The following is a 27789-nucleotide window of genomic DNA, read 5'->3' on the forward strand; positions in this document are numbered from 1 at the left end:
CAGTCAGTCGTATAATAATCATGCTCTGTGGTTAAATAAATATGTTTGAAAATTCAGCTTCTTGGACAGGCCCAGACCACAGTGCCTGCCTCAGTGACAGATTTCACACAGGGGGTGGGGGTGGGGGGGTGGGGGGGGGGGGGGGGAAGGAATAATGCTTTAATAATAATAATAATGACAATATAGATAAAAATGTTAATAATAACAATAACACTTATGATAACAATAACACTTATGATAACACTAATAATAATGATGATGATGATGATAACAATAATAATAATAATAAATAATAATGATGATGATGATGATGATAATAATAATAATAATAAAAAATAATGATGATGATGATAACAATAATAATAATAATAAATAATAATGATGATGATGATAATAATAATAATAATAATAATAAAAATAAATGATGATGATGATAATAATAATAATAATAATAAATAATGATGATGATGACGATGATGATGATGATAATAATAATGATGATGATGATGATGATGATAACAATAATAATAATAATAATAATAATAATAAATAATGATGATTATGATGATGATAACAATAATAATAATAATAAATAATGATGATGATGATAACAATAATAATAATAATAAATAATAATGATGATGATGATGATAACAATAATAATAAATAAATATGATGATGATGATGATGATGATAATAATCATAATGACCATAATACAACACATACCCTGCAGCTCTGAGCATGTCCTTAGTAATACATGTGGTATGTATGAACAAGGCACAGGAGAATGAACAATGACTTGTCTTCAAAATTAAAAAAAGAAAAAGAAAGAAAAGCAAACTGGACACACATCCACCCTTGATTTGGAGTCTTGATTTCGCTGACAATGTAAGCCTCCTCTCACACAGATACAAATGTGTACAAGCTGACTACAAAAGAAATGTACAGGTCTTTCTAAAGAAGCAAAAATAACAAGCCTCAGCATCAACCCCAAGAAGGCAAAATCCATGAGTATCAACAATAAACTTCGAGACCCAGTACACCTGCAAGGCAAGAACATGAAGATGACTGAGAAGTTTGTTTACACAGGTCATCAAAGAGGGAGGTGCAGGCAGAAACTTCTAACACTGCATGAATGAAGCAAGTGATGCACTCAACACCCCACTCCAACCTTAACATGATGATAACATCTTACACAAATGTATGGATCAGAGACCTGGAAACTAACAAAGTTGAACACCAACACACTCCAGACCTTCATCAACAGATCAATGCCTGAGATGCATTATGAGCATAAGGTGGCCAGAAACAATGCCAAATTCTGACCTATGGGAAAGAACCAACCAGATTCCCATCAGCAAGAAAACCAGGCAAAGGGAATGGAGTTGGACTGGCCACACATTCAGATCCACACACAACATCACCAGACAAGCATTAGAGTGGAACCCTTGAGGGAGTTGTGGGCAGACCAACAAGGACATGACGAAGACACACGAAGGACATGATGAAGACACACGAAGGACATGAAAAAGACACACGAAGGACAAGATGAAGACACACGAAGGACATGACGAAGACACACGAAGGACAAGATGAAGACACACGAAGGACAAGACGAAGACACACTAAGGACATGAAAAAGACACACGAAGGACAAGATGAAGACACACGAAGGACAAGACGAAGACACACGAAGGACATGACGAAGACACACGAAGGACATGACGAAGACACACGAAGGACAAGATGAAGACACACGAAGGACATGACGAAGACACACGAAGGACATGATGAAGACACACGAAGGACAAGACGAAGACACACAAAGGACATGAAGAAGACACACGAAGGACAAGACGAAGACACACGAAGGACATGACGAAGACACACGAAGGACATGATGAAGACACACGAAGGACAAGATGAAGGCACACAAAGGACATGAAGAAGACACACGAAGGACAAGATGAAGGCAGGCAGATGGACATGGGTCCAGCTGAAGAGGACAGCCCAGAACCCAGAGCACTCAAGAACTGCCGTTGTGGCCCTACGCTCCTCAAGAAGTCCAAACAAACAGGCCACGCCAAGTCACACCAAACTGTCGACTGTCTGCCGTAAGAAATATACAAACTGACACCAAATGATTTGAAGGCACTTACAATACCTTTCCACACAACATACATTTGATTAAATGGTCTTATGAATTGCACTTGACTTCGTTTTAATAGGAATGCACTTTTAAGCTGCAGTTCCGTATATGTAATTAAATGAGCAATCAAGAAATGAAGGCATTTTCTTTTGTTAACTTTTTCTTACAAAGCCGATTTTTTTTTTTTTTTTTAAAGCACTGCTCAAAGCACTCACCACATGTTGCGGACTCGTTCATCTACAGTCACGAGTGTGGGGACAAGAGTTTCATACACCAGACGTCAAATCACAAAAAGAGTGGAGAAAACAGATGTAAAAACGTCCCTGTAAGGTCCCTGTACGAATGGTGATGTATTCAGATACGTTTGTCTGAAACATCTCTTTTCCTTCTTTAACAAAAACGAAAATTCATTTTAAAATATATGTAAAAAACACACACACACACACAAAAAATCAAAGTATGAGTATATTGAATTCATGACTAACAGACACTCGTTGACCAATATCAAACATCAGTAGGAAATTACACGCTCTTGATCAGAGATCTCCACGCATGACATTTAAACTGTGGTAAAAAAAACAACAACAGAAAACAACACAACTAACAATCAAAGTGAAAAAGCGCATGAACTAAAACAAAAGCTGCCCCTTATAACCAAAGCTGCCCGTAAAATCTCTATCATTGTGCCACATTTCAAATGAATGAGCACCAGAAGAAAATGTGCAGAAAAGTATTTTGAGGAAAAAGAGGGGAAAAAAACAGAGCAGATATAGAAAATCAATCCAACGCAAGTTTATTAGTAATGCTATATCATTACCCAAGAAAAAAATTGAACCACAAATGATAAAAAAACAAAATTTTAATCTTAAAAAAAAAAAGTGTGTCACGTTTAGTCTCGTAAACAGCGAGTTCACCACCAATGACATTAAGACTCTCACCCCATCAAAAGAAACAGATCATAAACTGGTCCAAATTAACAAAGCTTCGAAAAACAAAACACAGAGACAAACCCTCAACAAATAACAGCACAAGCATGGAATGCAAGATCCTGTTTTGAAAAATAAGCACAAAACTATGCACATATTATCTTCTTTCTTTTTTTTTTAATCTGGAACAGACAGAAAGTACCTGTTCTGTGAACAAACAGACCACTGGGATTTATACACTTCCTTTGTTTACCTGTCAGTTCAAATGACACATGCCTGTCCTTCATCCTTTGTTACACATGGATGTATGTATCTGGAGTGATGGCCTAGAGGTAACGCGCCCGCCTCGGAAGCGAGAGAATCTTAGCGCGCTTGTTCAAATCACGGCTCAGCCGTCGATATTTTCTCCCCCTCCACTAGACCTTGAGTGGTGGTCTGGACGCTAGTCATTCGGATGAGACAATAAACCGAGGTCCCATGTACAGCATGCACTTAGCGCACGTAAAAGAACGCATGGCAACAAAAGGGTTGTTCCTGGCAAAATTCTGTAGAAAAATCCACTTCGATAGGAAAAAAATAAAACTGCATGCAGGAAAAAGTACAAAAAAATGGGTGGCGCTGTAGTGTAGCGTCGCGTTTTCCCTGGGGAGAGCAGCCCAAATTTCACACAGAGAAATCTGTTGTGATAAAAAGAAATACAAAATACTAACAAAAAATGTTTGTCTTTGTCCAGGACAGTTTCACTTTTTTTCCTCCTCTTCTGTGTGTGTGTATGTGTGGGTGTGGGGTGGGTGCATGTGTGTGTGTGTGTGTGTGTGTGTTGTGTGTGTGTGTGTGAGAGAGAGAGAGAGAGGCATAGCAAAGAGCATAATAATTATGTTTTTCTAATACTGTTCATTCCTTTCTGATCCCATGGGTGTAGTTTTTTTTCCCTGCTAACCAGATACGATATATTCCATTTTCAAGGGTTGTTTTCATGTGCGCATGTTGATGTGTTCATCATCCAAAAGTTGACCTCAATTTCAGTGTCTTGTGAGTGATCTTTTATCTTTTCTTTAAAAAAAAAAAAAATTTTTTTGGACCTCCCAATCTTCTCCACCATTTAAGTGATCTGTTTCCCATGCTCCCCATCTCACCCCCCAACACCCCCCCCCCCCACCTACCACCACCACCACAGTTTGTTCAGTTCCTTTCAGGGTCAACCTTGGCCTTGTTTTTTGTGAATTATGTTTACTCACAGTTCAATCACCAGCTGCTGTGCATATCTACACCAACGTCCATACATGCTAGAAATGTTCAGGGTAGGAATGTCCCCACTGAATGTCCAGTTTCATAAACTCCAAAACGATGACTGACGAGGGCAGTCATAACAGTCCATTTTGCAAAAAAAAACTGCTTTGAAACTGAGATCCTCTTTGATTTGCCCTAAATATGAAACCCTTAGAGATGATTTAATTCCTGAAGAAATTCTACCGTCAACCGACATTGTTCACATTTACTCTTTTAATTTCAAATTTGAATGAGTATTTGACAAAAAGACTAGCAGTATTTGTGTATAAAGCATTCGCCTTACAACAAAGCTGTGTTGACAATATAAAGTGAACATTATAATATTTAAGAAGCTTTGCCCTTTGTGCATATTTTCACCCCCATTGTAAAGGGCCAGAGGCCTCAGCAATTAAACCTTCTCCTTTTTCTTCTGCGTTCACTCGTATGCACATGAGTGGGCTTTTATGTGTATGACCGTTTTTACCCCGCCATGTAGGCAGCCATACTCCGTTTTCGGGGGTGTACATGCTGGGTATGTTCTTGTTTCCATAACCCACCTAACGCTGACATGGATTACAGGATCTTTAACGTGCGTATTTGATCTGCTTGCATATACACACGAAGGGGGTTCAGGCACTAGCAGGTCTGCACATATGTTGACCTGGGAGATTGTAAAAATCTCCACCCTTTACCCACCAGGCGCCGTCACCGTGATTCGAACATGGGACCCTCAGATTGACAGTCCAGCACTTTAACCACTCTGCTATTGCGCCCGTCAGCAATTAAACCATGTGTGTTGGACTTTGCACTGAGAGACTGTGTGGTCTGAGGTTTGGGATGCGTATCTAGTATCTGACTGACTGATTAATAAAAATGTACTGTACTGCACTGTATTGTGTTGTATCACATTGTATTGTATGTACTGTTTTGTATTCTGCTGTAAGTTATCAAGACAAGAAGTTTACATGAGGTCAGCGAGAGAAAGGCAATATATTATATCAAAATTTTGAAAATGTCATTATGACAAAGCAAGCATTGCATCTGGTTACATTTTATCATGCTGTAAGATTATTTTCCTGAACAATACATGCAATGTTCTCAGCCTTGCTGTCAAAGCTTTAGAAAAATTTAAAAAAAACAGCTTTGAAAAAATGAAAGAAAAAAAATGCAAGCAAGCCCTCATGACACATAACTCTTCACAGAAATAAAAGTACAACAATGAAAAATTGATCACTGAAGGCTATAGTAAAAATGCAAAGACACAAATCAATTGTGGTTAAAAACAAACAACTTTCTTAAAATTCACACAGACCACCACTTTTTAACTCTCTCCATACGAACGGCGAAAGAGACGACGTTAACAGCTTTCACCCCAATTACTATCAAAATATTGCAAGCAGAAGGCTCTTATACTGAAGAGGTGAATGTTGACAAAGAATACCACAATTCTGATGACGGAAGCTAAAGGTTGGGTCATTGAGACACCCACTGGCACATCCGAGGGGTCTGTGTAGAGGAGAAGAGAGAACGGGCCGTACTGAGTGAGTTAATTGCAAAGAAAAGAGCCCCCCCAAAACCCTGACTTGCATGAGCTCTGAAAGGTTCACAATACATCAGACAATAAAGCACCAACAAGTCCTCCATAACAACTCACATTTTAAATGTTCATAATCATTCATACCTGTTGTTTTATGTACAGAAAATATGAATTTGATGTATGCACAAACCACTTTCTCCCCAAATGACAGTAGAATGGTCAACATAATGGTCAAGCCATATCGTTTTTAACTTCCTCTTCATTTCCTCTGGGGAAGTAAAAATAAATCATCAACTATTTCTCTTTTTTTTTTTTTTACTCAATGTAAAGGAGATCGTTCTTAATTAATCATCTTTCTTTAAACAGTTGATAAATATAAAGTCATTTATCCATAATTATGTTTTACCATTCTGTTTGTGATAATCATTTCAACTTCTGACATAAATAGCTGTGGAATAGGACAAGGCACAGTTCTTTTCGTTGTTATTATCGGTTTAAGCAAACTTTGATTGATTTAGTATAGGGAGGAAAATGGCAAAATGGTAAAGACACTCATCTGCCAATCCAGAGTCTGTGAGGGTCTGGGTTCGAATCCAACTCTAACCCTCTCTCCGAGGTTTGACTGAAAAATTAAACTGAACGTCCAGTCATTCAGATGAGATGATAAACTGAGGTCCCACTTTGTGCAGTGAAAAAAAGAACCCATGGCAACAAAAGTGTTGTCCTCTGGCAAAATCATGTAGAAGAAATCCACCCTGATAGGTACACAAATATATATATATGCATGCACTCATGGCCAGACAAAGTACGTTGGGTTATATTGTTGTCAGGCATCCGCCTAGCAGATGTGGTGTAGCGTATATGGATTTGTTCGAACATAAAGACGCCTCCTCAAGAAACTGAAACTGAATCAGTGTAAAACTCTGTTGTTTACTGGTTGGATAATACACTTTATTCAGATCCTTCCATTACACTATCACTGTTATTATTATTCATTATCAACTTTGCCCCCCGTGAACCCCCCCCCCAAAAAAAAAAAAACAACAACAACCAAAAATCCCTCTTTACTGGTGATTAATACATATGATACAGATCTTTCCAGTATCATCATCATTATCCATTGTTAATTTTGTTGTCCAAAAAACAAAAACAAATGTGCATATACTTGGCCTCCAATCTTTCTAAACCCCACTAAGCAGGGCAGCACACACATTCTTCATTCTGACACACGCTTCTCAGCACTGGACTTGCACAGCACCAGTCACTAGAAATGGTAAGACGGCAAATTCAGCCATAAAACACAACTCAACAAGACATAACAAGTGCAATGTCAACAACAAGAAAAAAACTTCAAAGGTTCACAAACATAACAACATTTTGCAGAAAAAAGAAGCAGAGATATACAACCACAAAATATTTGGGTAAAAGGACATTATTCAAAATGACTGGATACAGGAATAGACATTATTCAAAATGACTGGATACAGCAATAGATATTATTCAAAATGACTTGTTAAAGTGATAATATAAGATACAACAAAGAAAGCCCAAGAGAAAACAGTAGTAAAGTTATGAAGCATTAAACATGAGGGTAAAGTCCCCAAAATTGAAAAAAATCATAAACCATTCACCACTGCAGATTTGCACTCTTGCACGTGCGTCTACAGGTTATCACACTGTATGTACTTTTCATGTTAGTGGGGTTTTGTGTGGAGGTTTGCCGGTGTGTACTGGGAAATCCACTTGTCATCCTATCAAGTGGAGGAGTGTATGGCTTTGGTAAGGAATGACAGACGGGCGCAATAGCTGAGTGGTTAAAGCGTTGGACTGTCAATCTGAGGGTCCCCGGTTCGAATCACGGTGACGGCACCTGGTGGGTAAAGGTTGGAGATTTTTACGATCTCCCAGGTCAACATATGTGCAGACCTGCTAGTGCCTGAACCCCCTTCGTGTGTATAATTATGCAAGCAGAAGATCAAATACACACGTTAAAGATCCTGTAATCCATGTCAGCGTTCGGTGGGTTATGGAAACAAGAACATACCCAGCATGTACACCCCCGAAAATGGAGTATGGCTGCCTACATGGAGGGGTAAAAACGGTCATACACGTAAAAGTCCACTCGTGTGCATACGAGTGAACGCAGAAGAAGAAGAAGAAGAAGGTAAGGAATGACAGATGGGAGGGGGACAGGGGAGGGTCTCTTTATGTGAATATATCTGCATATCTATATATCTGCAGTTATGTTTATGGAGTTCATTTTCCTTCTGTGACTGGACTTATAGAGCTTGTCTTTTGAAAATACAAGTGCTGGAGTTTCAATTAAGGAACTCAGCTGAACTGTTCTAATTCTGCGCTTGTTTTATCAGGATGCTAGCTACTTTGGGAGGGTGGGGTATATGGGCAACCACTTATGGGTTGTGACTTGTATACATATACAAGGACACACAGGTAAACGCATGCTTGCGAAACACATCTTGACAGTCCAAGAAAAGAGATAAAATCCTCCAAAGACAGAGCAGATACTCAATACGACAAGGTCACCAAAGGGCCGTAAATCCTCTCCGCCTAAAAGGACTTGACTTTGAGGCCTATGAGGTTCATGTCATGATACCAAGTCTTTCCACAATTCAAATGCAAGACACAACAACAAAGAACACATGCACACGCACACACACAACACACAGATACAGACACACAAACCCACACACAAACACACACATACATATTGCCTGAGCTGGTGTGAATCACTCTGAGAAAGGCAGAGCCACACCCCTTCACCACAGTTACAATACTGCTGACTTTCCTGGTCTGCAGAACGCCTTCCTCAGCAACTGTTTTCTGCGGTTTGAGGCTGCCAGTCTCTGCAACAAAACCAACACATTAAAAAAAAGATTCTTAAAAATTCAGTATCTTTTTGTCCTTTTGGGCCGTGGACAATACAATAACAATACATACATATTGAATTACAACTTCAGTCCACCAATGCTCAAACGTAACAAGGAAAAACACACACACTCACACGCACACACACACACACACACACACACACTCTTAAAAAAAAAATATATATATATATAAACAAAAATTCAAACTTCACATACTGAATGTGTGTTCAAGATGTACAACAAGTTTCACACCCTTCCTAGGTTTTTATGAATTATCTGGAATCATGTTCTCTTCCTAGAAAAATAAATTGTAAAAAAACAACTGAATATTGACGAATGTGGTCAATAATTACTTGGTATCAGTCTGTTTCAAACAGCATTTTTTTTTTTTTTTTGTACATTCTAAGTCCCCAACACTTCCTGCATTACATTCCTTGCAAAATCTGTTTTCTCTGTCTTCACCCTCAGCCATACTTCTTCTTCTTCCACTACTTTACAAAAAGTCTGCCTCAGCCATACTTCTTCTTCCACTACTTTACAAAAAGTATGCCTCAGCCATACTTCTTCTTCTTCCACTACTTTACAAAAAGTATGCCTCAGCCATACTTCTTCTTCCACTACTTTACAAAAAGTATGCCTCAGCCATACTTCTTCTACCACTTCATTCATAGGCTGCAACTCCAATGTTCACTTATATGTACACGAGTGGGCTTTTACATGTATGACCATTTTTACCCCGCCATATAGGCAGCTATACTCCGTTTTCAGGGGTGTGCATGCTGGGTATGTTCTTGTTTCCATAACCTGCCGAATGCTGACATTGATCACAGGATTTTTAATGTGTGTATTTGATCTTCTGCTTGCGCTTTCGCAGGAAGGGAGTTCAGGCACAAGCAGGTCTGCACATGTGTCGACCTGGGAGATCCGAAAAAATCTCCACCCGTTACCCACAAGGCGCTGTTACCAAGATTCAAACATTGTACCCTCAAACTGAAAGTCCAACGCTTTAACCACCCTGGCTATTGCACCCGTCGCTCAGCCATACAAAATAAAAGAAAAAACAAACAAACAAACAAAAATGAAAGATGTCTCCAATAACCACACCACCAACAATACCCACAGGACCATCTTCTGTCCCTGCAGATGAACAGACATTTTTTTTCATTACTTTTTTGTCCACTTACAGAATACCTATTTATACAACATCCTCCTTGACTTGAAATTAGAAGAAGAAGAAGGAGACAAAGCAGAAGACAAAGACAATGAAGATGAAGAAGACAAAGAAGGAGAAGCAGAAGAACGGTCACCTCTTTCTGCAGGGCCTGTCTGGACACGTGCTCCATGCGAGCCATGCTGACCTGCACCCAGTGCGGAGTGTCGTCAATGAAGTACGCCACGGCCACCTTGATCCCCAGCACACAGTGCTGCCCACCACACAACACACACATCAAATCAATCAACCAATCAATAAGTAAGTAAATAAATGCACAATAACCAACAGCCAGTGCGGAGTGTCGTCAATGAAGTACGCCACGGCCACCTTGATCCCCAGCACACAGTGCTGCCCGCCACGCAACACACACATCAAATCAATCAACCAATCAATCAGCCTATCAATAAGTAAGTAAATAAATGCACAATAACCAACACCCAGTGCGGAGTGTCGTCAATGAAGTACGCCACGGCCACCTAGATCCCCAGCACACAGTGCTGCCCGCCATGCAACACACACATCGAATCAATCAACCAATCAATCAGCCAATCAATAAGTAAGTAAATAAATGCACAATGACCAACAGCCAGTGCGGAGTGTCGTCAATGAAGTATACCACGACCACCTTGATCCCCAGCACACAGTGCTGCCCACCACACAACACACACATCAAATCAATCAACCAAGCACACAGATCAAATCAATCAACCAATCAATTTATCAATCAGTCAATCAATAAGTAAGTGAAGATACACATAATGAAATAACCATGCATGCAGTGGGCAGTGTCGTCATCACTTTGATCCCCAACACACAGTGTATAAATGAATGAAGGAATGAATGAATGCCCATAAACACAGACAGAATAATCAGAAACCATAAAAAAAAAAATATATATATATAAAAGTACACACACACACACACACACACCCCACACACACACACACACACCCAACACAACACAACACACACACACACACACCCAACACAACACAACACAAAACACAACACACACACACACACACACACACACACACACACACACACAAACACACACACCCCAAACACAACACAAACACACGTACACCCCCCCAACAAACACCTACACACCCACACCCACACACCCACACCCACACACCCACACTGACCTCCACAGCCACAAAGACGAGGACCATGTTGACAGCAGTCACATCAGAGGGCAGCAGCTTCTGGACCTCAGGGTCCATGCCGATCAGTGCGCAGTTGGTCAGCACCGATATCACGCCGATCACCTCAAAGGCCACCTGTCATCACCGATATCACCCATGTCAGCACCGATATCACGCCGATAATCTCAAAGGCCACCTGTCATCACCGATATCACGCCGATCACCTCAAAGGCCACCTGTCATCACCGATATCACCCATGTCAGCACCGATATCACGCCGATAATCTCAAAGGCCACCTGTCATCACCGATATCACCCATGTCAGCACCGATATCACGCCGATCACCTCAAAAGCCACCTGTCATCACCAATATCACACCTGTCATCACCGATATCACGCCGATCACCTCAAAGGCCACCTGTCATCACCGATATCACCCATGTCAGCACCGATATCACGCCGATCACCTCAAAGGCCACCTGTCATCACCGATATCACCCATGTCAGCACCGATATCACGCCGATCACCTCAAAGGCCACCTGTCATCACCGATATCACCCATGTCAGCACCGATATCACGCCGATCACCTCAAAGGCCACCTGTCATCACCAATATCACGCCGATCACCTCAAAGGCCACCTGTCATCACCGATATCACGCCGATCACCTCAAAGGCCACCTGTCATCACCGATATCACGCCGATCACCTCAAAGGCCACCTGTCATCACCGATATCACGCCGATCACCTCAAAGGCCACCTGTCATCACCGATATCACACCTGTCAGCACCGATATCACGCCGATCACCTCAAAGGCCACCTGTCATCACCGATATCACCCATGTCAGCACCGATGTCACGCCAATCATATCAAAGGCCACCTGTCATCACCGATATCATGCCGATCACCTCAAAGGCCACCTGTCATCACCAATATCACGCCGATCACCTCAAAGGCCACCTGTCAGCACCGATATCATGCCGATCACCTCAAAGGCCACCTGTCATCACCGATATCACACCTGTCATCACAGATATCACACCAATCATATCAAAGGCCACCTGTCATCACCGATATCACCCATGTCAGCACCGATATCACGCCCATCACCTCAAAGGCCACCTGTCATCACCGATATCACCCATGTCAGCACCGATGTCACGCCAATCATATCAAAGGCCACCTGTCATCACCGATATCACCTCTGTCATCACAGATATCACACTGATCACCTCAAAGGCCACCTGTCATCATTGATATCACCCATGTCAGCAACGATATCACACCAATCACCTCAAAGGCCACCTGTCATCATTGATATCACCCATGTCAGCACCGATATCATGCCGATCACCTCAAAGGCCATCTGTCATCACCGATATCACACCTGTCAGCACCGATATCATGCCAATCATCTCAAAGGCCATCTGTCATTGATATCACCCATGTCATCACCGATATCATGCTGATCACCTCAAAGGCCATCTGTCATCATTGATATCACTCATGTCAGCACCGATATCACACCAATCACCTCAAAGGCCACCTGTCATCATTGATATCACCCATGTCAGCAACGATATCGCACCAATCACCTCAAAGGCCACCTGTCATCATTGATATCACCAATGTCATCACAGATATCACGCCAATCACCTCAAAGGCCACCTGTCATCATTGATATCACCCATGTCATCACAGATATCACGCCGATCACCTCAAAGGCCACCTGTCATCATTGATATCACCCATGTCAGCACTGATATCATGCCGATCACCTCAAAGGCCACCTGTCATTGATATCACCCATGTCAGCACCGATATCATGCCGACCACCTCAAAGGCCACCTGTCATCATTGATATCACCCATGTCATCACCGATATCATGCCAATCATCTCAAAGGCCACCTGCCAAAATGCCACGCCGCTGCTTTTGCCCACACGTTTACTACACCAAAGACTAGACTGGGAGATATTTTTCCAATCTCCCAGGTCAACACATTAAAAACCAGAACCCTTGGATAGAAAAAAAAAAACCCCAATGCTTTAACTCCTTCCCACCCAAAGGCTACTTTGGTCAACATCTAGGGGTCATTTTTAAAAGGACCATTAATCACAATGTTACAAAGCTTGACAACTGTAGCCAGTTTCCCCCCGCACAATAGAACAACGACTAACCTTCGCCCCCTAACGAAGTTTGAAGTGAGCAAGTCCACTGCATTGTTTTGACATGAATCTCGCTGTGTGACTGCGAGCATTAAGTCTGGAATATTTGGTGCTGGGGAGTGTTTTTTTACACAGAAACTTGGCGGTGAAAGTGTTAACTAATCTGTGGTCTGATTTCAATTTTTCTTCTTCTTCTTCTTCTTCTTTCATGGACTGCAACTCCCACGTTCACTCGTATGTACACGAGTGGGCTTTTACGTGTATGACCGTTTTTACCCCGCCATGTAGGCAGCCATACTCCGTTTTCGGGGGTGTGCATGCTGGGTATGTTCTTGTTTCCATAACCCACCGAATGCTGACATGGATTACAGGATCTTTAACGTGCGTATTTGATCTTCTGCTTGCATATACACATGAAGGGGGTTCAGGCACTAGCAGGTCTGCACATATGTTGACCTGGGAGATCGTAAAAATCTCCACCCTTTACCCACCAGGCGCCGTCACCGTGATTCGAACCCGGGACCCTCAGATTGACAGTCCAACGCTTTAACCACTCGGCTATTGCGCCCGTCGATTTCGATTTCGATACGGGTACTTTATAGTGCCTATCCTCCAAGCACTTTACAAACTCAGGGTCATTTGCACAACAGGCTGTCTACCTGGGTACATAGGCAGCCATACTCCGTTTTTGGGGGTGTGCATGCTGGGTATGTTCTTGTTCCCATAACCCACCAAACTCTGACACAGATTATAGGATCTTTAATGTGCGTATTCAAACTTTCTGAGTGCATATACACACAAAGGGGGTTCAGGCACCAACAGGTCAGCACATTGATGACCTGGGAGATCGGAAAAATCTCTCCCCTTAACCCACCAGGTGCTGTTACCGAGATTCGAACCTGGGACCCTCAGATTGAAAGTCCAACGCTTTAACCACTCAGCTATTGCGCCCATCATATCTTATAGCCCTCCTCCCCCCAGCGCCACCTCCCTCCACCCTCCCTCTGGTACGAACCTGCCAAGCCCCAATGCTGGAGGCACTCTCAGCGAAGGGGCGTCTGAAAACGCGACACAGCTTGAAGGCGTCGGAGCGAATCTCTGTGACGTTGTTCAGCAGGGCCCACAAGGCAGCCAGAGGGAAGGCCGAGGAGAACAGGTAGACATAGCCAAACTGCAGGAACAGCTCCAGGTAGTCGTCCATGGTGCCCTCAACACAGAATATAACAATAATAATAATAATAATAACAATAATAATGATAACAATAACAATAATAATAATAATAATAATAATAATAACAATAATAATGATAACAATAACAATAATAAAGATGAGAGAAGAAAAAAAGAAATAAAAGAAGAACAATAATGACACCAATAATAACAGTTCCACGTAGTCATCCATGGTGCCCACAACACAGAAAATAATAATAATAATAAATGAGAGAAAAAACAAAAACAAAAAAACTAGGCAGACGTAGCCAAACTGCAGGAACAGCTCCAGGTAGTCATCTAGGGTGTCCTGACCACAGGAAACAACAACAACAATAATAATAATAATCATGAGAGAGAAAAAAGAACAGGTAGACATTGCCAAACTGCAGGAACAGCTCCAGGTAGTCATCCAGGGTGCCCTGACCACAGGAAACAACAACAACAATAATAATAATAATCATATAAATGAGAGAAGAAAAAAAAAGAACATGTAGACATAGTCAAACTGCAGGAACAGCTCCAGGTAGTCATCCAGGGTGCCCTCAACACAGAATATAATAACAACAACAACAACAATAATAATAATAATATTAATAATAATAATAATAATAATGAGAGAGAAAAAAGAACAGGTAGACATAGCCAAACTGCAGGAACAGCTCCAGGTAGTCATCCAGGGTGCCCTCAACACAGAATATAATAACAACAACAACAATAATAATAATAATAATAATAATAATAATAATAATAATAATAATAATAATAATAATGAGAGAGAAAAAAGAACAGGTAGACATAGCCAAACTGCAGGAACAGCTCCAGGCAGTCATCCAGGGTGCCCTCAACACAGAATATAATAACAATAAATGAGAGAGAGAAGAAAAAAAAAGAACAGGTGGACATAACCAAACTGCAAGAACAGTTCTAAACAGTTGCAAACAGGAAAGCTGTTCAGATGGAAGATGAACAACAAAACAGGAAAACAGGAAAACCACAATAAGGTTCACTGAGCAGCTGCGACAACTCTTCACATAGCAGCAACCTGAGATGCACATCACAAATCTTCAGACGCACGCAGACAACACCCCTCCCCCACCTCTCCTGATCTCAAACCAACACAGCCAACAAAACCCACCTCACCTGATCTCAAACTGACACAGACAACAAAACCCACCTCTCCTGATCTCAAACCAACACAGCCAACAAAACCCACCTCTCCTGATCTCAAACCGACACAGACAACAAACCCCACCTCTCCTGATCTCAAACCGACACAGCCAACAAACCCCACCTCTCCTGATCTCAAACTGACACAGACAACAAACCCCACCTCTCCTGATCTCAAACCGACACAGCCAACAAAACCCACCTCTCCTGATCTCAAACCAACACAGCCAACAAACCCCACCTCTCCTGATCTCAAACCAACACAGCCAACAAACCCCACCTCTCCTGATCTCAAACCGACACAGCCAACAAACCCCACCTCTCCTGATCTCAAACCGACACAGCCAACAAACCCCACCTCTCCTGATCTCAAACCGACACAGCCAACAAACCCCACCTCTCCTGATCTCAAACCGACACAGCCAACAAACCCCACCTCTCCTGATCTCAAACCAACACAGACAACAAACCCCACCTCTCCTGATCTCAAACCGACACAGCCAACAAACCCCACCTCTCCTGATCTCAAACCAACACAGCCAACAAACCCCACCTCTCCTGATCTCAAACCAACACAGCCAACAAACCCCACCTCTCCTGATCTCAAACCAACACAGACAACAAACCCCACCTCTCCTGATCTCAAACCAACACAGACAACAAACACCACCTCTCCTGATCTCAAACTGACACAGACAACAAACCCCACCTCTCCTGATCTCAAACTGACACAGACAACAAACCCCACCTCTTCTGATCTCAAACCAACACAGCCAACAAACCCCACCTCTCCTGATCTCAAACCGACACAGCCAACAAACCCCACCTCTCCTGATCTCAAACCGACACAGCCAACAAACCCCACCTCTCCTGATCTCAAACTGACACAGACAACAAACCCCACCTCTCCTGATCTCAAACCGACACAGCCAACAAACCCCACCTCTCCTGATCTCAAACCAACACAGACAACAAAACCCACCTCTCCTGATCTCAAACCAACACAGCCAACAAACCCCACCTCTCCTGATCTCAAACCAACACAGCCAACAAACCCCACCTCTCCTGATCTCAAACCAACACAGCCAACAAACCCCACCTCTCCTGATCTCAAACCGACACAGCCAACAAACCCCATCTCTCCTGATCTCAAACCGACACAGACAACAAAACCCACCTCTCCTGATCTCAAACCGACACAGACAACAAAACCCACCTCTCCTGATCTCAAACCGACACAGACAACAAACCCCACCTCTCCTGATCTCAAACCAACACAGCCAACAAACCCCACCTCTCCTGATCTCAAACTGACACAGACAACAAACCCTACCTCTCCTGATCTGAAACCGACACAGACAACAAACCCCACCTCCCCTGATCTCAAACCAACACAGACAACAAACCCCACCTCTCCTGATCTCAAACCGACACAGACAACACGCCCCCCCCCCCTCCCCAACCCCCTCACCTCTCCCATTCTAAAACCCACAAACATAATATCACCCCCAACCCTACTGATCTCAAACCGACAAAGCCAACACCCCCACCTCTCCTGATCTCAAACCCACACGGAAGATGATACATACACCCCCCCACCCCTACCATCCTACCTGATCTCAAACCCATACAGACAACACACACACATCCCCCTCACCCCTGCCCCCCACCACCACCTCTCCTGATCTCAAAACCACACAATTAACCCCCCCCCCCCCCCCCCCCACTCTTGATCTAAAACCCATGTGCAACACATATACACCCACCCCTTTCCCCGACTTCTCTTGATCTCAAACTAACAGATGACACGTATACAACCACCCCTGTTCCCCCATCTCTCCTAACCTCACAACCCACACATGTAATGCACACAAACCCGACCTCTTAGAACATCACCACACCATTCCATGGTTCTCATTGTGTACTTCTCGACTGTGCATGTGTATGTGTGTGCATGTGTGTGGGTGTGTGTGTGTGTGTGTGTGTATGCGTGTGTGTGTGTTTGCATGTGTGCATGTGTACACATGTGCTTAGGTATCTACTCGTTTTTTGTGAAGTGCCCAAAGCCCTACTGAGAGAACTGGCGTTGTATAAATTCACATCATCATCATCATCATCATCATCATCACTCACCTCATACTCCTCCATAGTGCTCTCCACCACCACCTGCCTCTTCACAGCGCTATCCACAACACCTGGGGGGCTGGCGGCAGCGGCAGCAGAGCCAGTGGCGCCCTCTGGCTGCAGGTCCAGCACTGTGCGTTGCTGCAGCGCGGCTTCCAGGCGTCTGCTGCGACGTCGCAGAAAGAGGAATGGAACCAGCGCCTCTCGCACCTGGCCCACCACTTGCTGTGTCACCAGCACCGTCGACAGGAACTGAACCGTCACCACACGGAAGGGAAACAGTTAACTTGGTTTGATTCCTGTGTGCAAACTGTATTGTAAGTTCGGTTCTGCTGTGTTGTGCTCTGCTCTACTGTGTTGTGTTGTTTCAGTTTCTCAAGGAGGCGTCACTGCGTTCCGACAAATCCATGTACGCTACGCCACATCTGCTAGGCAGATGCCTGACCAGATGCATAACCCAATGTGCTTTGTCAAGCCTTGAGCGCATGCATATATGTATTCGGGTACCTATCCGAGTTGATTTCTTCTACAGAATTTTGCACAGAGCACGACACTCTCATTGCCATGGGTTCTTTTTCACTGCACCAAATGTGTGCTGCACACAGGACCTTGGTTTATAGTCTCATCCGAACGACTAGACGCTCAGTTCAATTTTCCAGTCAAACTTGGGAGAAAGGGCGAGAGTGGGATTTGAACCCACACCCGACGGGCGCAATAGCCGAGTGGTTAAAGCGTTGGACTGTCAATCTGAGGGTCCCGGGTTCGAATCACGGTGACGGCGCCTGGTGGGTAAAGGGTGGAGATTTTTACGATCTCCCAGATCAACATATGTGCAGACCTGCTAGTGCCCGAACCCCCTTCGTGTGTATATGCAAGCAGAAGATCAAATACGCACGTTAAAGATCCTGTAATCCATGTCAGCGTTCGGTGGGTTATGGAATCAAGAACATACCCAGCATGCACACCCCCAGAAACGGAGTATGGCTGCCTACATGGCGGGGTAAAAACGGTCATACACGTAAAAGCCCACTCGTGTGCATACAAGTGAACGCAGAAGAAAAACCCACACCCTCATGGACTCTGTATTGGCAGACGAGTGTCTTCACCATTCTGCCACCTTCCTCCTCATGAGGGGAAAACGGTTAACCCTGGTTTTGTGTCTTATTTGTTGGTTTGATTCCTGTGTGCATTGTAAGAGGATTCTAAACAGTAGCCAGACCCAAGCCCGACCTGAACAACTTGACCTCAAGGTCTGTTTTTGCAAACAGGTTGTTAAACCTCTAAAGTCTAAACAATATCAAATCTTTTGGCTCACATCTGTCTTGACAGGCACAATCGCTGAGTGGCTAAAGCATTGGAGTTTCAATCTGAGGGTCCTGGGTTCAAATCTTGGTTAACACTGCCTGGTGGGTAAAGGATGGAGATTCTTCTCATCTCCCAGGTCAAGATATGTGTCAGTCTTCAGTGGGTTATTGAAACAAGAACATACCCAGCATGCACACCCCTGAAAACAGAGTATGGTTGCCTACATGGTCTGGTAAATAAACAAAAAGGTCATACACGTAAAATATTACATGTCAGTATGAGTACATGTGTACATGACTGAAACCTAATTGAATGACACAGGAAACGAATGACAAAAGCGCCCACTGGCAGGTATCAGTCGGCTCTACCCAGGCAGGCAGCCTGTTGTGCAAACTACTCCATGTTTGTAAAGCACTTACAACTAGGGCTCTGGCAGATAAATAGAGTGATTGCCTAGGGGTAACGCGTCCGCATAGGAAGCGAGAGAACCTGAGCACGCTGGTTCGAATCACAGCTCAGCCGCTGATATTTTCTCCCCCTCCATTAGAACTTGAGTGGTGGTCTTGACGCTAGTCATTCGGATGAGACGATAAACCGAGGTCCCGTGTGCAGCATGCACTTAGCGCATGTAAAAGAACCCACGGCAACAAAAGGGTTGGTCCTGGCAAAATTCTGTAGAAAAATCCACTTCCATAGGAAAAACAAATAAAACTGCACGCAGGAAAAAATACAAAAAAAATAGGTGGCACTGTAGTGTAGCGACGCGCTCTCCCTGGGGAGAGCAGCCCGAATTTCACACAGAAAAATCTGTTGTGATAAAAAGAAATACAAATACAAACACAAGATAGGTGCTATATAAGTATCCATGTCATTTCATTTCATTTACAAACCACGTGATGCTATGTACCCAACTGTTCCAGTTGTCTGTGTATCGGCTTGATTGTGTTATATCAAAGTTTTTCATCTAAAAGACATTTTTTTTAATCAAGATGTTTTAATCAAACAAGCAAGCACAAAACACTGACAGTCACACATTTTCTTGTAACGTACACTCTTCAGCAGAACCCGATCCTGAAGATAGAAGGCAACGTAGAAAAGACAGATGAAGGAGTTCACAAAGTCGAACTGAAACAGAATGATAATAATAATGAATATTTAGACGCCCTATCTCCAGAGAGGCCAGAGCGTTTACAAATACAATTACACATACATACATTGATGCAGATACACTGCATGACATTCATTTGCCTATATGCATCAAAATAAACAGGTCACACACACACACACACACACACACACACACCAGGCATTCATACCGATACAGCCCCATTCCTCTCTCCACCCACTGATGAGTGCACATCCACAGACTCATTATTAAGTTATAACATGCGCACTACCAAAATAACCGTGAGAAATACCTTGAAAGAACATGCCATCTAATACTCTACATACAGGTTACGCATATATTTAATATTTGACACAGAGATTATAGATATATTGACCATCTAACATAATGCACACTACAGATAAATCATGAACACTCATATCCGAGATCAAACATCACACACTGATTCAGCCACCATCAACTCACCAGAATAAGCTTCATGACTAAATGGTTCTCATAGGATGAATCAGTGCGGTGGTTTTCTGAAAATGACCAGAGAAATAACAAGTCATATTACTTGAAAAATGAATAAACAAATATATATATATATATATATATATATATATACATAATTCTATAAACAAACAGATAAATAAATGAATACATGAATAAATAAATAAATGGATAGATAGATAATTGAATAAATAGATAAATAAATATATAAATAAATAAATAGATGAATGAATGAATCAATGTATAAATAAATTAATACATAAATAAATAAATATACAAATGTATACATAAATAGATAAATAAACAATAGATAAATAAACAGATAAATAAATGAATAAATAGATAAGATAAATAAACAAAATCATCAGGGCTGAAAATACAAGCCTTTCACTGCACGCCATTGGGGTGGCAAATTCATATTCACTGAGTGATTATTGTCACAAGCAGCGGGCTTCGTAGGTGGTGTCCACAGTATGTTGAATCAGAACAGGCATTTCTCAACACAACCAAAGTGACTCAGCAGAAGTGCAGGGTCTCCTCTGGTGTGGGGCTTCCTGGCGACTTAACAATGATAGTTCCATGTGGACTGCCAACGCTGGGGCTGGGACAGACGAAGCTGGGTGTGGGGTGTGTACGGGGGACTCAGAATGACTGGGAATAATGCTACTGAAAATGGTACAGATGATGGTGCAGCAAAAAAAAAAAAAGAAAAAAAAAAAGATTCTTCAGTGGGATGAAGACAGCCATCAGTTCAAAGAAGAAAACGAGATTCCATAACTGCCAGAAACACAGAAAATATGACTTACTCTGGTCCTCTACTTCACCCCATTTCTCTCCTCACCCCCCACTCATCTCCCACGACCCTACACAACCCAGCCTGTCTCTCAACAAACAAACAAAAAAAGCATGAAACAACAAAACTTAAACCACTATAAGCCACCATGGTGAAGTGGTTAGTGTCACAGACTGACAGCTGGGAGGACACGGGTTCGAATCCTAGTGAAGGTGGGTTTTTCGGCCCCTGGCCAGCTTCTACCCAGAGTTGAGTGTGCCGTGGGCTTAAATGGGAAGACTGGGACCACACAGTCGAGTATCATCCACTTCACAGATGCGTCTTTGGGTGTGTTGCTCTAATTTCCTTACCAACACTGCAAGTGTCTGTATCTCTCGGGCCTGGTTTACACTGCATATCATTATGACAGGAAACGTAGAGTACAGCCTTGTCACATAGTCCCAAACCTAAATGTACCTCCATAGCAGCATTTTCATCATCATCATCATCATCATAGTCATCATCATCATCATCCTTCTTCATCATCAATATTAAATTTTTTTTTTAAAGCCCCAAATTATGTGGCCTTTCATACCCTGCTCTCATGGTGACCTCAGTTTCAATACCTGTCCACTTCTGCGCTTGGGTTCAGTCTTGTGAAGGTCTTCAGTGTCGGTGGATTCAGGAGGGACTGCCGTTGGAGGGGCGTGGTGGAGGTCTCCACTCTGGGGGAGACGCTCACTCAGTCTGGCTCCACGACTAAGCCATTATTGTCGTCAGTAGGAGGCTGAGTAGGTAGTGTCCTAAGTACGTTAAATCAGAACAGGCACAACTGAACACCATCAAAGTGACTCACAGCAGCAGTGCAGGGTCTCCTCTGGTGTGTGGCCTGCTGGCGACCTAACGTTGATGGTTCCCTGTGGACCACCGGCGCTGGGACTGCGATACATGAACCCAGGTGTGGCCGTGTATGGGGGTAGCAGAATGAGCAGCATGGGAGTAATGCCACTGAAACGGTGCAGATGATGAAGCAGCAAAAAACAAAACAAAAAAAAACCCACTTAAACAACTCACTGCCAAACATCAAACACAAAGCAATAACAACAAAAAACCCTAAAAAAAACCCCAAAAAACACCCACCAAAGTCATTGAGCAGTTTGGCCACTCTCCGATAGACCCCATTGAGGAGGCCGATGAGCAGGGCGTAGACAGCGGTGGGAGCGTAGAGCAGCAAGAAGCTGCCCCACCCCTTCTCCCCCCCCTCATACGCCCCATCCGCCCAGCCCTGCAGCTCAAAGTACAGCAGCATGATGGCCAGGGCCACGCCCAGGCACGCCCCCACCACCGGCACCGTCACCGCATAGAACCGAACCGCCCTCTTCCACGCCGGGTACACCGGCTCCGGCTTCCGCGTCACGGGGTTGGTGCCCATGGTGCCGTGGTAACCAGCTCGCGGCTCCTCGAAGCGGGACGTGGCGGTGTCGATGGTGCCCCAGGTGTAGGCAAGCTCGGAGCAGTAGCGCTTCCATCCTTCCAGGAAGAGGGTGGACCACACCAGGTTGAAGATGGCAAAGACGGCCTCGCGGTACACGCTGCGCCAGGACGTCAGGAAGTAGACGATGCCGATGAGGGCCGGGGGGATGAGGGAGACGGTGTAGAGGCCCAGGAAGGCAAAGTACAGGCCGACCTTCTCCCCAAAGTACTGCTGGATGCCGTCTGTGTGAGAGAATATGCAGAGTCAATAGCGATTATAATAATATAATAATACATTGTACTTACATGGCGCAAACTCCCCACAGATGGGCTCTAAGCGCCTCACATGAAACAGTACATATATAACAGTGGATTATAGCACACAAGAGCACATGAAGATGTAGAAGTGGAAAACAAAATCTGTATCCACCAATACTACAAATTGCAGATATACAAATAATCGCAGGAAAAAGGCACAAAACACACACACACAAACACACACACACACACACACACACACACACACACATGTGCGCATGCTTAAACACCAACCCATAAGCACACACACCACAGGGATACTATGTGATACCATTGCATATCTTTTATACCCCTGAAAATGGAGTATGGCTGCCTAAATGGCAGCGTAAAAACCATCATACATGTTAAAAAAAAACAAAACCTGGCACATACCAAGTAAATGTGTGAGTTGCAGCCAATGGAGTATTGCTGCCTAAACGGCAGTGTAAAAACACTCATAAAACAAAAAAACAAACTGGCAATACCAAGTGAATGTGGGAGTTGCTGCCCACAAACACAAAAGAAGAGGATACAATTTTTTCTGATGTTACTAGTATTATTACAAAACGATCTTCTCCCAAAAGTACTGCTAGATGCTTTGTGTGTACATACGCCAATAATACTTTTTTCTTTTCCTTTTTTAAATTTTGTACTATGGCATTACAATCAAAAGGTTTGGAGAAAAAACAAACCGTCTTTGTTGTAAGTGGCATTCCGATCATCCAATGAAAACAAAAACAACCTGAGGTAACACTTTTAAAAGTATCCCAGTTTTTAAAACATATATTGTCCACGTTCAATAAAACATCAGTGATAATGCTCTATACATAATTTCTCTGCCCAGACAGCCAATGGAAAAGAAGCATGTTGTGCCTATTCCTTTACCCTCTGTAATGAAATGTCATTTGTTCATTTGTTCACTCTTGAGGAGATAATAAAGCGTTCATGTATTTCGTACACTATTAATTACAGATGGTTTGCAAGCTGTAGAGCTTGTGTGGCTGGTTAGTGTTCAGAACTTCTCTTTTAGAGATAACACATAATTCATGTATCTTGTACAAAGTAGTAACCTGTTTAACTTATGGATGGACTGCAAAAGTTGAAGAAACCTGCATGGCTGGTAATGGAAAAGATCTCCACCCTTAACCCACAAGGTGCTGCAACCAGGATTTGAACCCAGGACCCTTAGATTGGAAGTCCAATGCTTCAACCAATCAGCATAAACTGTTCTAAAAAAAAAAAAAAAAAAAAAAAATTAAATCTCAATTTTGTGTGTTTCAGAAACATTATTGGACTGAAGTTGTGATTCAATGAGTATGTATTGTTAGTGTATCCTCCACACCCAAAAAGGGGCAAAAGGATTAAATTTCTTTGAATCTTTGAGTCTTGAAAAGGGGTTCTGATAGCATGAAGCGTTCTGCTCACTCACGGATGGGCTGCAGACTGAGGAAGCGGTGAGGTTGGTACCACTGGTCACCCAGTCGCTTGAGGTCCTCCTCTTCATGCAGGGGGAACAACTGCTTCACCACCTCCTGGCTCTGCAACTTCTTGACTGTCCCACAGACATCAATAATGATGATATTATGATAACAACAACTTCTTGACTGCCCCACAGACATCAATGATGATGATATTATGATAACAACAACTTCTTGACTGTCCCACAGACATCAATAATGATGATATTATGATAACAACAACTTCTTGACTGCCCCACAGACATCAATGATGATGATATTATGATAACAACAATTTCTGACTCTCCCACAGACAGCAATAATGATGATAATATGATAACAACAACTTCTGGACTGACACACAGACATCAATAATGATGATATTATGATAACAACAACTTCTGGACTGACACACAGACAGCAATAATGATGATATTATGATAACAACAACTTCTGGACTGACCCACAGATATCAATAATGATGATATTATGATAACAACAACTTCTGGACTGACCCACAGATATCAATAATGGTAAAAATATGATAATAACAACTTCTTGACTGACCCACAGATATCAATAATGATAAAATTATGAAAACAACAACTTCTGGACTGACCCACAGACATCAATAATGATAACATTATAACAGCAACTTCTTGACTGATCCACAGACAACAATAATAATATTTACTGTACTGTATTGTATTGTATTTGTATTGTATTGTATTGTATTATTCTTTTTTTTATCACACAGATTTATCACTACACTGAGAGTGCAACCCCTTTTTTGTGTGTGTATTTTTTCCTGCCTGTAGGTTTTGACTCACTTGTGTAAACAAAGTGAGTCTATGTTTTAACCCCGTGTTCGGTTGTGTGTGTGTGTGTGTTGTGTGTGTGTGTGTGTGTGTGTGTGTGTGTGTGAACATGTGCGTGTGAGCATGTATGTGTGTGTGTGTGTGTGCGTATGCACATGCGGGGAGGGGCATGAGTATCTATATCAGAATGTTTGAATGTATGTTTATATATATTTGTTTTGCTTACATGTATGTGTAGTTTCCAAGGTACATTTTGGGGTGTATACCCTTAATGTAATGTGACATGTACAACAGCGTGTGTTTTGTAAAAGCACCAAGAGCAGTTTTCTTGACAGAGTGCTAAGTATCCACCATTATCATTAGAGAAAGAGGAAAGAAGCACAGCAACAACAAAAAAAACAAACAAAAAAATCACTGACTTATGCTCTTGCCGGGGTAGAGCTTTATAGCATCGTATCCCGGCACACAGACATCCATCTCTGTGGCGCGAATCACCTCTATCTCTCTCAGCGCCAGTTTCTGCTTCTCCGCCTGGCTGAAGAACGATGACAGGTCACCTGAACACAAATACATCACACGTCACCGGAATAAACACACACGTCACCTGAACACAAATACATCATACGTCACCGGAGTAAACACACACATCACCTGAACACGTGTTTAAATACATCATACATCACCGGAATAAACACACACGTCACCTGAACACAAATACATCACACGTCACCGGAATAAACACACACGTCACCTGAACACGTGTTTAAATACATCACACATCACCGGAATAAACACACACGTCACCTGAACACAAATACATCACATGTCACCAGAATAAACACATACGTCACCTGAACACACACAGACACACACAGACACAGACACAGACACACACAGAAACAGACACACACACATCACCTGATCTCACACACACACACACACACATGCCACCTGAAAACACACACACACACACATACAGACACAGACACAGACACACACACAAACAGGTCACCTGAACACACGCACATATCACCTGATCACACATACACATCAACACACACACACACACACACACACACACACACACACACACACATCACCTGAACACAAACACAACACACACACACAATCCCACATAAGCCATACACACCATCTTACTCCTCCTCTTCCTCCCTCCCTCCCTCTCTCTCTCCCTCCCTCCATCCTCTCCCAGTCAAGTGCACTACCTGAGCCGATGAAGCTTTCGATGTCTTGGACGTTCACTTCACGATGGAAACCGTCCGTGTGCATCTTTTTCATCTCCTGCATTTCTGCAGCCAGCAGCAGCCGGTCCTGCCCTGCTCCCACCAGCACCACTGTTTCCTGGAAAAGTTTCAGTTTCAGTTTCAATTTCTCAAGAAGGTGTCACTGTGTTTGAACAAAATCCATATTTGCTACACCACATCTGCTAGGCAGATGCCTAACCCGCAGCACAACCCAACGCAAATTGTCAGGTCTTAAGTGCACACACACACACACACACACAAACACACACACAGACACACACACACACACACACACACACATATATATATATATATATATATATATATATATATATATCTGGCTCTTAGTGCTGCAGCCTTGTGGGCTAGTTGGCCTTTGGGAACCATTCCAACGCCGACTGTCCTAAAACCCTCCTGGCCGAGAGAGTGGGGATGTAACTTGGGCAAGACACTCTCCACTATAATCAACTTCTAGCCCAAATAGTTGGACACGACTGACTATCATATATATAAAATATATATATACATGTGTGTGTGTGTGTGTGTGTGTGTGTGTGTGTGCCTATCAGAGTGGATTTCTGCAACAGAATTTCGCCAGAGGACAACACTCTCATTGCCATGGGTTCTTTTTCATTGCGACAAATGCATGTTGCAGACTGGACCTCAGTTTAACATCTCAACAAAATGACTCGTCTTAACCATTCTGCCACCGTCCTCTTCCTGATGAAGCACAATCAACACTGCTTCACTGTCCATACACTTGCTTCTTTTCTTTTTTTTTTTTGCTTTTTTTTTTGGCGTGACAGTCAGTTGTGTCTGACTATGACCATCAGATCATAGATGAGGCAACTGCTGTCCCAACTGTCTGGGCTAGAATCTTATCAAAGTGGGCAGCGTCTTGCTCAAGTTACATCCCCACTCTCTCAGCCAAGGGGACCTCAAGACAGATGGTACTGGGATGGCTCCCAAAGGCCAAGTG

The 27789-nt window shown here is 42.9% G+C and overlaps 1 protein-coding gene across 1 annotated transcript in view; it reads right to left on the minus strand.

Annotated features, from left to right (window-relative positions):
• Positions 1–7003: 7003 nt before the first annotated feature.
• LOC143285775 (anoctamin-10-like) overlaps positions 7004–27789 on the minus strand; it is a 33399-nt gene continuing 12613 nt past the window's right edge. The window contains exons 2-12 of the mRNA XM_076593191.1: positions 26772–26907; positions 25965–26102; positions 24700–24822; positions 22641–23216; positions 20702–20757; positions 20161–20235; positions 17815–18057; positions 14318–14509; positions 11132–11266; positions 10078–10194; positions 7004–8746 (exon numbers count right to left, since the gene is read on the minus strand). Of these exons, the coding sequence (XP_076449306.1) occupies positions 8669–8746; positions 10078–10194; positions 11132–11266; positions 14318–14509; positions 17815–18057; positions 20161–20235; positions 20702–20757; positions 22641–23216; positions 24700–24822; positions 25965–26102; positions 26772–26907 (1869 nt within the window). The 3' untranslated portion in view covers positions 7004–8668. The remainder of the gene's footprint in view (positions 8747–10077; positions 10195–11131; positions 11267–14317; positions 14510–17814; positions 18058–20160; positions 20236–20701; positions 20758–22640; positions 23217–24699; positions 24823–25964; positions 26103–26771; positions 26908–27789) is intronic.

This window comes from Babylonia areolata, chromosome 9, assembly GCF_041734735.1.
Source record: "Babylonia areolata isolate BAREFJ2019XMU chromosome 9, ASM4173473v1, whole genome shotgun sequence".
Taxonomy (NCBI): Eukaryota; Metazoa; Mollusca; class Gastropoda; order Neogastropoda; family Buccinidae; genus Babylonia; species Babylonia areolata.